Genomic DNA, 12399 nt, shown 5'->3' with positions numbered 1-12399 from the left:
TTTGAAAATTACTTTCAAAATGTCTTATTTCAAAAAAATTTCTCTTCTTGTTACTTTTTGCAAACGGATAGTTTAAATAAAAAATATTTTAAAACTTACTTGAAAATTTTTGAATAAATATTTCAAAATTTGCTTTTAAAAATTTACTTTTGAAAGTTGCACGTTTAAAACTTGCTTTGAAAAATACTCTTATACTTTTTCAAATGTTTGTTTTAAAAACTGAAAAGAAAAGTATTTCGAAAAATACTTTAAAACCTTCTTTGGTAGAAAATGTGTTGCAACAACATTTTGAAAAATCTGTTGAAAAGTATTTTATCACCTTGAAAATTACTTTATAACTTCGAAAATTACCTTACAAAATTTGCTTCGAAAATTCAAAAAAATTTTACTTTGCAACTTATTTTAAAAAACGGTGTGTAAAATTTTTGCAAAGTTTAATGTTTTTAATTGTCTTAAGAAATGCTTTGCAAAATGTTTTTTTGTTTTCAAAATTATTTTGATCCAATTCCCATAAGAAAAATATTTTCCAAATTTTTCAAAAATTACTTTTCAAAACACTTGCCAAAATTTATACTTGAAAAACGTTTTTGCTTTTCAACTTTGTCAATTCTTGTTTTGAAAAAATATTTTGAAAATGTTTCCAAACCTATGTTGCTTAATTTCTTTGAAAATTGTTTGAAAACCTCTTTTCAAAAGTTGCTTTGAAAAATTGGCTTTCAAATTTACTTTGCAAATTCCTTTAGAAAAAGGTTATCTCTAATTTCAAAATCCCCCTAATATAGGCATGAAATTTCAAGCAATAATTTTTACTTGAACAATTTATCTTTTCCTCCCTAAAATTGACCAAATTACTTTTAGTATTTGGTAAATTTACTTAGGAGTGTTTGCATATTTTACTTCCTTTTGGTATACTTATATGCATAATTTTTTATGAATGTCAAAGGAGGAGAGTAGAGGTTCTGTAAGAAAAAAAAAACTAAGAAAATCTAAAAAACTTAACCTTAAAAATTCTCAAGAGAATAAATTCAAAAATCATTCATTTCTCTTGAATCATTTTTATATTGTTATTTTATTGTTGCATTATTTTTCTAACTTTAACCCAGGTTATCATTGCATCAAAAAGGAAAAGATTGTTGGTGCATTTGGCACCAATGGTCAAACCTAAGTTTTGATGAATGACAAATAGATTAAAGTTAGATGTGTTGTTGATCTAACCTTGTTACCAAGTGCACAGGGTTGACTAACTTGACGGGTCAAAAGGACCAGACACCAGGCAGGAAATCCAGTCGGGATGTGCGATTTCCGGTTGGCGAAGCCCAAATGTGATATTTCAGCAAGAGGTCGGGATATTCGATTCCCGATAGATTGAAGTCTGGATGTGCGATTCCAGCAGGAGGTCGAGATGTTCAATTCCTGATGAGGGAGGTCCGGATGTGCGATTTCGGCTGGAAGGCCTGGTGGGTCAGATTGGACGTCAAGCAAGTAACTTAACATTTGATAAGTGAAGGTAAGTCGCTGGAAAAGAGTGACTCAGTGAGAACGCATCCCGTTTGAAGGGGCAGTAGGCATCGGTCCAATTTAGATCCATATTGGAAAGCTAAATTGAGACCTTGACTAGATCCTGGTCTCGGGAAAACAGAATCTAATTCATAAATCTATATAAATTGTTATGCATATATTTTTCAAACTCTATGTTGTAGAGACAAATGTAGACCTTCGAATTCTGCACGCGTGACAATTAACAGACCTTGATTTCGAGTTCGGAGTCAAAAGATATAGCCTCCAGAAGATTGTTGTGTCAAATCCGCAGTTAGAGGCGCCTGTCATGCTTTTGGAGGCGTCTTGAGCTTGCTGGAAGGCGCCTTGAACAGCTTTGAAGGCACCTTGAAGAGCTTTGAATGCGCCTTGAAGAGCTTTGAAGGCGCCTTACAGGGGATAAAAATTGAAAATTATAGATTTTATCATCATCGAAGATAGGGGATAAAATTTACCTGTGGAGGCGCCTCGGAGGAGGTTGAAGGTGTCTTCCATAGTATATATGAGCCCTGTCAAGCAACATTCGAGCCACAAGTCTTCTATAAGCTTCTACACGTCCATTTGACGTTCCAACTGCTCCGGCTTCGTATTGCTGCTCTGCTACGACACTACTACGCCCGACTACTGATGAGGAGTCGTCCAACACTGTGCCTGATCTGATCATCTTCGAAGGTGTTGGGTAACGAATGTTTAATATTGTACTTAATAGTTGCATAAAGGAAAGTGTAGCTTGTTACATTTTTCCTATTCTTTTTGTACTCAATCCCCTCTTCCGGCGGTTCCAGAAGAGATTATTAGTGGATTACCAATCGATAGGTCCGCGGGACCTGGGTCTTGGAGTAGGAGTTGCCGCTCCGAATCAAATAAAACTGATCGAGTTCGAGTTTTTTGTTTTGCTTTCGTGCTTAGTTTTTTCCACTGCGTACTTATTTCAAAACCGAAAAAGTAAGTTTTTTTTAAACCACGTGATTCACCCCCCCCCTCTCACGTGTGTCTTGATCCAACAGGTCCTACAACTTTCATTGTCTGGTGTTACTTGACATATTCTAACATCGAACGTTCTCAGCCGCCTCATTAATACAGGGGTTACAAAAGATGGATCATATGCATGAAATGAAACCTTCCTCGAATGGTGGTCATACATATTTCGTTATTCGACATATTTTGACACCAGACATTCTCTAACGCCTCATTATTACGAAGGTTCTGAGGGTCAGTATAAAAAGGGTTTCTCTCAGTTGGCCATGTACGTTTTTTACACATTTTACTACACGTCTTTACTTGCACACATATACTGTTCATCTTTCTCTCCACTTTTCGCTTGACCACTGTATTGGCTCAAGCGTCGAAGTGCTTGTGCCAAGGACCCCCTCCCTGATTCTCGCTTTAATGTTTCCCTTTATTCTCTCTGCGGGGTGTACAGAAAGGAGTGATAAGTGTCATCGCTTCTCCATCTCGGAGTCTTCTCTCAGTCAACAACAAGAGTCATCTACCTAGCGCACCATCTCCACCATTTCAGACAGGATCACACGAGAAGCATAATTGCATAATGGGAAAAGAGAGCACAGTCATATCAATGGTGCCAATGGTCCAATTATGCTATTGACTTTTGGGGTCACACAAGAAGCTTCGCAGAAATTTCCGGGCTCAGTGGATTCCTACATTGAAGCCTTAGGGATGAATGGCAAAAGGGCAGACAAGCCCTCAGGCCTGGCAAATCGAAAAATAGGATGGATTTGTTGATCAATTTGCGACTGATCATTGGCTGGAAGCTAACTGTAACCCTAAAGGAAGAGAAAATAGAACTATCTCGCATCCAAAAGAAATCAAAGAAAAGGAGACCAAAGATCAAATTGGTCAAACTCATCGATAAAAAACAAAAGGAAAAGCTTCAACTAAAATTTCTGAAAAATAAATACAATTGCTACCCACGAAAAGAAAAATTCAGATGAAAAACAAAATCCAAAAAAGGGGGGAAACACCTGATCGGAAAGGAAATAAAGCAACCAAATCGAAAGAATGAGGACGCGTTCATTCTGCTGGAGCATGGGATGTTGCACTTACCTGGATATTCTTCTTCTTGGCCTCGACCTCGGATCGCGTGTCGAGATCTGGGACCATACGAAACCTGCGGCGGGGGTTCCTGACCACCAAGCCGACGGCCCGCCGCCACCGCCGCTGCGCCTCCGCCGAAGGGTGCTTGCTCTCCACCTCGAAGTTCTTCAAGAAGCTCTCCATCGTATCCCGCGAGCGATTTCCCTTTCTGATCTCTCCTCTCAGTCTCAGCCTCGGTCACAAGCAGGGCAACAGATCAAGCGAGGAAAAGGGGACTCGCGGAGTAGTCGCCGAACAGTAGAAAAGGAGAAATCTGAACGAGTGGTTCTTTACAGCAGAGCTCGCGGGGCATTTGCATTTGCATTTGCATTTGCATGACTCCACCAATCACACTTTATCTCTTTCGATATTATGATTTTACCTTTTAATTGTAGTTATGGTTTCTAAATCGATAAGATGCATTATCTCTCTCGACATTACAATTCACCCTACTTTGCCAACTTTTTATATCATCTTCCATCTTTAAAATATTATATTTTGTTCCCTATAGTTTACAATAATCTCTAATTGCTCTAACTTCCTTCCGTACACAGTACACATTAGATATACTTCGTGTTTGATCCTATGATTTATATTCATTCATATAATCTAAAAACGGTCGATGCGGATGTATAGGAGCATAATCACTTTTATACTATACTTTTATATTACAATAGATGTGTCAAGTTTGAAAGTATTTTTAACCAATTAAATTAATCAAAAGCTAACCGTAATAAGTTTAAAGTAGGATGAAAAGGACTACCCGTGAACCATTATTTACGGTTTAACTGTCAATACAGTCACACGTGTAACATACTAACATGGGAGAAGAGAGGACAACTTTAAGATAAAAGTGACATGTTAGTTCTATTTTCTCCTAGAATCATCGAGAAAAATCTATTCCCTCGTCCATTTTAGACGGAAATTTCCTACACGGAAATATTCCTTTCAATAATGTTAAAAATATTTCCAATGGACCGTCGGTTATGTGACTTACAGTTTTATATGCTCTAAGAACTCTTGAGAAGCAAAAAGGATCATCAATAAGTGTACCAAGAGGTGTTTGGTGTAACTACTGTCACAATCAAGTTAAAATAATGACAGTGGCACAAAGTAAAGCAAGCAAAAAGAGCAAGAGATGTGTGTGTGCGGCACATATCTATGTCAACAAAGAAAGATCCCCTTTTATAATGTCTCTTACAATCTACGTATTAATGAGATAATATTATCCTGTAATCAATCAATCTATTTCATCGTCATGCTTATACCACATCCATCAATCGCATTAGCATGTACATGATGTAAGTATTTGTACATAGATATGATCCTCAGACAAACTCACGTGTTGTATTAATAGTAATAACTTGGATTTTGCATCGGGATACCTCTTGGGCTACTATCTAGAAGATGGGCTCCTCATGGAGCCCATTTATATATAAGGCCTAACTGGGCGGTAGTGATATCCTTAAAGAAAATAAAATTTTATAGACGGTCTATTGACTCTTTTGGAGCCTGTCCAATCAATAAGACTGATCGAGAGAGTGGGAACAGAGAATCGAACAAAACAGGTTGAAGTCGGTAATGGATCCATGGGGGACCTGTCTGATCAGTAGAGCCGATCGGGGTGACGGGAGCTGAGTCTCGAGTGAGTCTGGCTTGGGTAGGGAGTAAAGTATTGGGATATTGAGAGACTGTTTGATCGGCAAGGCCGATCAGGCAAGCGGGAATAGAGCCTCAAGCGAATCCGATTCGAAACGAGGATAAGGCTCGTAGAGAGCTTGCCCAATGAATCTGGTTCGGACCAAGGGTAAGGCTCACAGAGAGCCTGCCCGATTGGTAAGGTCATCGGGAAATGAGGGGTCTCGAGAGTTGAATCCAAAACAAGATCGATTCCTACTGGGTGTGAGGTTCACATAGAATCTATCCGATCGGCAGGGTCAATCGGGTGAGAGGGCATTGAGCTCTGAGTGAGTCTGATTTGTGTTGGATGCGGGGTTTATAGAGAATCTATCTAATCCGCAGGGACTGATCAGGTGAGAGGGCATTGAGCTCTAAGTGAGTTCGGTCTGTACTTGGTGCAGGGTTTACAAAGAATCTATCCGATTGGTAGCTAGGGTCAATCAGGCAAGGAGATATTGAGCTCTGAGTGAGTCCAGTCCATGCCTACTGCAGGATTTACATATAACCTCTTCGATCGACAAGGCCGATCAAGAGTATGAGATGCTACTAGGCCAACTTTTGATCTCATACGGACTTTGATTGTCGCCTAGATAAACTTATTGATCCCTTCTTCCTATTCACCGTATCACGTTACGTAATTTTAAAATTATTTTCTACCATGTCTCCTACTTTGAATTATAGATGCCCATCCTATTTTAAAGCTTGCACAACTAACATGTCAAAATAATCAAACAGAAAAGCCCCCGAAACTTTAGTGATCGCGCAATGAAAACCTACACCACAACAAAGCAAAGCTAGCAGCAGCAATGGTCCAACCAATGTATATATATACAACGAGGCACAAGTAATGGAGCTCAATTTAACGATCAAAGCCCACTTCTCTGCCATTCAATCAATTAGTATTATGGCATCCAATATCCTCTTCCCCATCCCCTACCACCATCATCACGGCACCGCCTTGAATTCCCGGCGCCTTTGCGCCTCCGGCGATCCCTACAAACGTCCCCAACCCGACGTCGTCGTCCTCTACACCACCTCCCTCCGTGCCATCCGCCGCACCTTCGAGGATTGCCGCGCCGTCCGCTCCATCCTCGACGGCATCCGCGTGGCCGTCGACGAGCGCGACGTCTCCATGGATGCCGGCTTCCGCCGCGAGCTGCAGGTGGCGACGGAGGGCATCCGGCCCTTGGCGCTACCCCAGGTCTTCATCGGCGGTCGGTGCCTCGGGGGCGCGGCGGAGATCTATGCGATGCACGAGGCCGGGGAGCTTGGGAGTGCTCTCGAGGGGGTGGCGCGGCGCCGGGATTCGGGTTTCAGCGTCTGCGGCACCTGCGGTGGGGTGCGGTTCGTGCCCTGCTCCGTCTGCTGGGGCAGCCGGAAGGTGTTCGTGGAGGAGGAGGGCCGCGCGCGGCGATGCGTGGAGTGCAACGACAACGGATTGGTGCGTTGCCAGGATTGCTATTAATGAATAGTGTTTTTCGACAAGTCATAGCATGGACCGGTTCAACAGGAGAAAACCGGGGTCAGGCTGGTCTTAAAAATGTACGTAGGAATGCAGGTCGGCCAAATTGTATTAAAGAGCAAATTTCAATACCTTCAGTTTACAGAGGCACTGAATATATAGAAGCTACGAATTCAACGAATTATAAGAAAGGCGACACAGCATCGCTTTCACGACGATGCAACCGGTAAGGAATCACGATCCAATTCATCTCTTAAGTGCCATCACTGCAGCATACCACTCGACAGAAGCTCTATGCCAATCACGCCGTCTGTTGGAAGAATGAAGCCTTCTATGTCAAGTTTAGGAACAGAACAAAACATATAAATTCAAGATTCAGCTGAAATTTTACCTTTAGCAATTTGTTCTTCCAACGCCTTGTAAAAAAACAAAAATGAAAAGTCATTGAAAAATTATTCAAGATTAATTTGATTTATTTTTTATGAATTTGGGTTTGATTTATTTAGGTGTCATAGAGCTTTCCATTCAAATTTATTTAATTACCTGAATTTTTTACTTGTTTGAATTGTATGCTCATTTTAATAAATTTTTTTATGTTTTAGTATATTGATAAGAGTTGCTAATATGGTAGGGTATTACATTTTTATTTATTTAGTTTAACGAGTTATTTAATTTATTTATTTAATTAATTTTATGTATATTAAATGAACATAAAAATATAAACTTTTACTAAGTTAAATATTAAATTTGTCCATCAACTTTCGATTTATTTATAGTTTTATCTAAGACAAAATGTGACCTCACTCTCGTAACCCTGGGCAGGAATATCAAGAAGTCGTAGTATCAGGGATATGAAATTAATTCCCCACGATAACAGCTCTGGGCTGGAATCGATGTGCTAATTGTTCCGATCAATGCGGCGAGGGAAAAAAATAAGGAGAAAAGAAACATACAGGAAAAATTCGGAATGGCCAGAGTTTTGGCCAGGCAAAGGAATGCGTACAGCGATAATCTTGCGGTCTCACCATGGAATGAGATGGCCGCCGGTGAAGAAGGAACAGACGGAGTCAACGAACTCGCGGATCTTGACATCCATGGCTACTCAATAGAATCAAAATGGGAATGTTGGTGTTAATCACAGGAAATAAAATAATTAATAATGGTTAATAATCTCTTATTGATTTTAATAAATTAAAATTTATCAGGCATCATAATCAACGTTGATATGAATATTATTTCTAAACTTATTATATTTAACACTATGATTATATTTATTTTTTTAATTAACTTTATAAATCCACTAATCATACAAAATATTATTCTCCACAATATCTCCTTTCCTTTGTTTGTCTATCTCTATCATGTCTATCTCTATCTTTCATTTCTTTTTATTCTTCGTAATTTATCTAAAGACGTATTTAGATTTATAAATTGATAAAAAAAAAAACGTACTATAATTTAATATTTACCAAATAGCATAATCAATTTTTTATTCTTTCTATTTTACCCCTCAATAATTTGTCTATTTTTTTTTTATCTTTTTTATGCATGCAATTTTTTTTTCTCTTCCCTCTCTACAATGCACGTATCTTCTCTTCTCTTTCCTCTCATCTTCTCTTTCCTCTCTCTTTAGGAGATATGCATGCATGGAAAGCATAATATGTGTCTAATATGATTCCATATTAGGCACACGAGATTAGAGTTTAATGTGTTTCTTTCGATAATGTTTTAACACCTTCAGAGAAGTCGAGATATGCAATGGACGACATCATTGGACTCCTTGCAGCCTCAGAAATTTATAGGACCAGAAATGGACCACGTTGGGCCTGATTTATCTCATGGTGGAGATTATCTTTTAAATAATTTTGTTTTCTTTTGAATTTGATTGAAATTGTTATATCATATTTTGTCAACTCGTTTAATGGGGAGCAACAAACCATTCGAGAGAGTTGGAAGGACAAGAAATAAAATCAAAGCATGCTCACCGTGCCCTTCTACAAATTGTTCTCCTTCGCAGACTTCACAAATTACGTCTTGATGCTGTTCGGTTCACTTGGTGCCGCATGGAATGAAGTTTCTCTACCGCTTATGATGGTGCTCTTCAGAAATTTGATCTAGTCCTTTGGAAGAGCTTCAAACGGACATGATGTGCTTCATCGAGTCTCCAATATATGTGCATTACAATCACATTTTTAGCATTCTATTCCACGATTGATTACTCAAAAATACTTAATAGTTAAATAATGAAGTTTGTTGGAAAAAGAATGTTTGATAGCCATGGATTTGATTGTATACAAGTAGTAATAGAATTTTTCTACCTAGAAATTGGAGCAGGCATTACATCTTTTCTTTGAACGAATATTTACTTTACTCTCCATTAAACCTCTGTTACATCATATCCACTAAAGTTGACAAAATATAGTATAACAATCCCAACCAAACTCAAAAGAAAACAAGAATTATTAAAAGACAATCTCCACCATGAGATAAATCAAGTCCAATGTGGGCTTGATATGAAACCATATCAGGCCCACGTTGGGTTATTTTAGTTGATTTTTTCTATAACATTTTAGCACCTCCAGACAAGTCAAAATATGCAATAGACGACACCATTCGATTCCTTGCAACCTCAAAAATTCACAGGACTTGAAATGAGTGCAATCTGAGATCTCTAGGTTCATAAGTAGATTTTGACCGAAATCCACTGATGGACCTAGAGACCTCAAATTGCATCAATTTTCAGTTCCTATGGATTTATGAGCTTTTAAGGAGTTCAAATATATTATCCATAATTTATTTCAACTTCTCAGAGGTGTTATAATATAATAAGGAAAAATCTCCATGATTATTGTGTTGTGATTATTATCCTTGTTGGTGCATGCTTACTGTGTTATGATTCTTGCTCAAAGTTCGTCAGTGAAAGAGGATCAACACCTTATGCTCCTCACTTATGTTTGCTAACTTTGGGTAGCCAAAAAAATAGTCTAAAATGAACTAAAGATGTCGGTCTAAAGAAGAATTCAATAACATCAAATCCATTTTCTTTCCTTTCATCTGTTGGGTTGGTAGCATTACATTGTTCTATCTCTATATCTTCTCAAAGTCATCATGTAGTCATATCAATTTCCTATTTTTTTTTGCTATTCTTTTTACACAAGTCTTACTTCTTTAACAATATCTATTAGAACAAATAGTTCAGATGACATATAAAGTGCAGTCAAGATAATTCGAAACTACTTTATGCTAATTACTTTACAGAGAGGCTAATTTAGCAAATGCTACTTTAGCTGTGTTGCTAAAAAATTGTGTAGCAGAATTGATCTGTTCACTTTCATCCCTGGTTAGAGTAATAATAAATATGTTATTGAAAGATGAACAAGAAGACTATAATTGATGTACAACCCTACTCAATAAGCATTGACTAGTTGTCGAGATTTGATAGGGGAAAAGAACTAACTTTTGATACATGTTTAAGGTCCAACGTGAAAATTTTATAGATTCTTTCTTATTATATTATAACAACTCCGAGGATCCGAATAAATAATGGATATCATATTTGAACTCATTGAAACCTCATAAATGAATAGGAACTGAAATGGGTGCAATCTGAGGCCTTTAGGTCTATCAGTGAATTTCGGTTAAAACTCACTAATGGACCTAGAGACCTTAATTAAATTGCACCCATTTCAAGTCATGTGGATTTCTGAGATTGCAAGGAATTGAATGGTGTCGTCCATTGCATATTTTAACTTGTCCGGAGGTGTTAAAATGTTATAGAAAAAATAAGGTAAAACAACCGAACGTGTACCTGATATGGTTAATATCAGAGACACGTTGAGCCTGATATGGTTCCATATCAGGCCCAATTAGGCCAACGTCAGACTTAATTTATCTCATGGTGGAGATTGTCTTTTAATAATTCTTGTTTTCTTTTGAGTTTGGTTGAGATTGTTATACCATATTTTATTAACTTTAGTGGATATGATGTAACAAAGGTTTAATGGTGAGTCAAGTAAATGTTCTTACCAAGAAAAGATGCAATGTCTGCTCTAATTGCTAGGTAGAAAAATTCCAGTACTACCTGTATGCAATCAGATCCATGGCTATCAAACTTTCTTTTTCCAACAAACTTCATTATTTAACTATTAAGTATTTTTGAGGAACCAATCGTGGAATAGAATGCTAAAAAGGTGATTGTAATGCACATATCTTGGAGACTTGACGAAGCACATCATGTCCGTTTGAAGCTCCTCTAAAGGACTGGATCAAATTTTCGAAGAGCACCATCATAAGTGGTAGAAAAACTCCATTCCCTGTGGCAACAAGTGAATCCAACAACATCAAGACATAATTTGTGGAGTTTGCGAAGGAGAACAATTTGTAGAAGGGCACAGTGAGCGTGCTCTGATTTTGTTTCTTGTCCTTTCAACTCTCTTGTATGTTTTGTTGCTCCCCATTAAACCTCTATTATATTATATCGATTAAAGTTGATAAACTATGATATAACAATCTCAACCAAACTCAAAAGAAAGCAAAAATTATCTGAAAGACAACCTCCATCATGAGATAAATAAGGCCCAACGTGAGCTTGATATAAACTATATCAGGCTCATGGTTTATATCAGACTCACATTAGGTTGTTTTAGCTGATTCTTTTGACCATATTTTAACATCTTCAGAAAAGTCGAAATATGCAATGGACAATACCGTTGGACTCCTTGCAACCTTAGAAATCTATAGGACCTGAAATGAGTCCAATCCGATCGGATTTAACACCTCGCGAGAGCTCTAAGTTCATTAGTGAGTTTTAACCAAAATCTACTGATGGACCTAGGATTTGACTCATTTCAGGTAACGATGTCGTCTATTGCATATTTCGACTTCTCCGAAGATGTTAAAATATTATCGAAAGAAGTACATTAAACTCTAATCTCGTGGACTTAATATGAAATCATATCAGTTCTATATTATGTTTTGTATGTATGTATATCTTCTCAAGATAGAGAAAAGAAAAGATGGGAGAATAGAGAAAAGATGATACGTGTATTGTAAAGAGGAAAAGATAAAAATTATACATTAAAAAAGAGAAAAAAAAAATAGATAAATGATTGAAAGGTAAAATAAAAAAATAAAAAATTATATACGCTATTGGATAAATATCTAAATATAATATAATTTTTTATCAATTTATAAATCTAAATACGTCATTTAATAAATTACCGTATTCTTCTTTTACCCTTTTCCCTATCCATCGGCAGCTTTCCTCTTTTATTTGCTCCGTCGACTTCTTATTGTTGATTTTTGAAGAACACGTGTCAATCCCTTCTTCCACTCAGACAACATCCTTCCTCTTTTTCCAGCAATCTACAGGAACTCAGGAAGTCAGGAACAACAAATTCCTACATTTTATTATTTTATTTGTTACAAAGCCATCATTCTCTACTGCTTTCTCTTTTTCTCTCTCTAGCAGCTAATTGACTCCATTCTTCCTTTTATTCCAACGTTAACAGAACACCTCGTTACTCGTGTTTTTTTCCCAATCTCAATTAGGATGAGTACTCAACCCATCAAACCAACCAATTCATTTATATCCATCTAAATTAAATAAAAAAAATTATAGGATATAA

General features: G+C 37.4%; 1 protein-coding gene across 1 annotated transcript; it reads left to right on the top strand.

Moving 5' to 3' along the window:
* The first annotated feature begins 6157 nt into the window (after nucleotides 1–6157).
* Nucleotides 6158–6775, top strand: LOC122013500 (uncharacterized protein At5g39865-like). The gene has a single exon (XM_042569777.1). It carries the CDS (start codon nucleotides 6158–6160, stop codon nucleotides 6773–6775), a length of 618 nt encoding a protein of 205 aa, XP_042425711.1.
* The last annotated feature ends 5624 nt before the right edge of the window (nucleotides 6776–12399 follow it).

This window comes from Zingiber officinale, chromosome 8B (assembly GCF_018446385.1).
Source record: "Zingiber officinale cultivar Zhangliang chromosome 8B, Zo_v1.1, whole genome shotgun sequence".
Taxonomy (NCBI): domain Eukaryota; kingdom Viridiplantae; phylum Streptophyta; class Magnoliopsida; order Zingiberales; family Zingiberaceae; genus Zingiber; species Zingiber officinale.
This window is presented reverse-complemented; position numbering and strand designations above follow the sequence as displayed.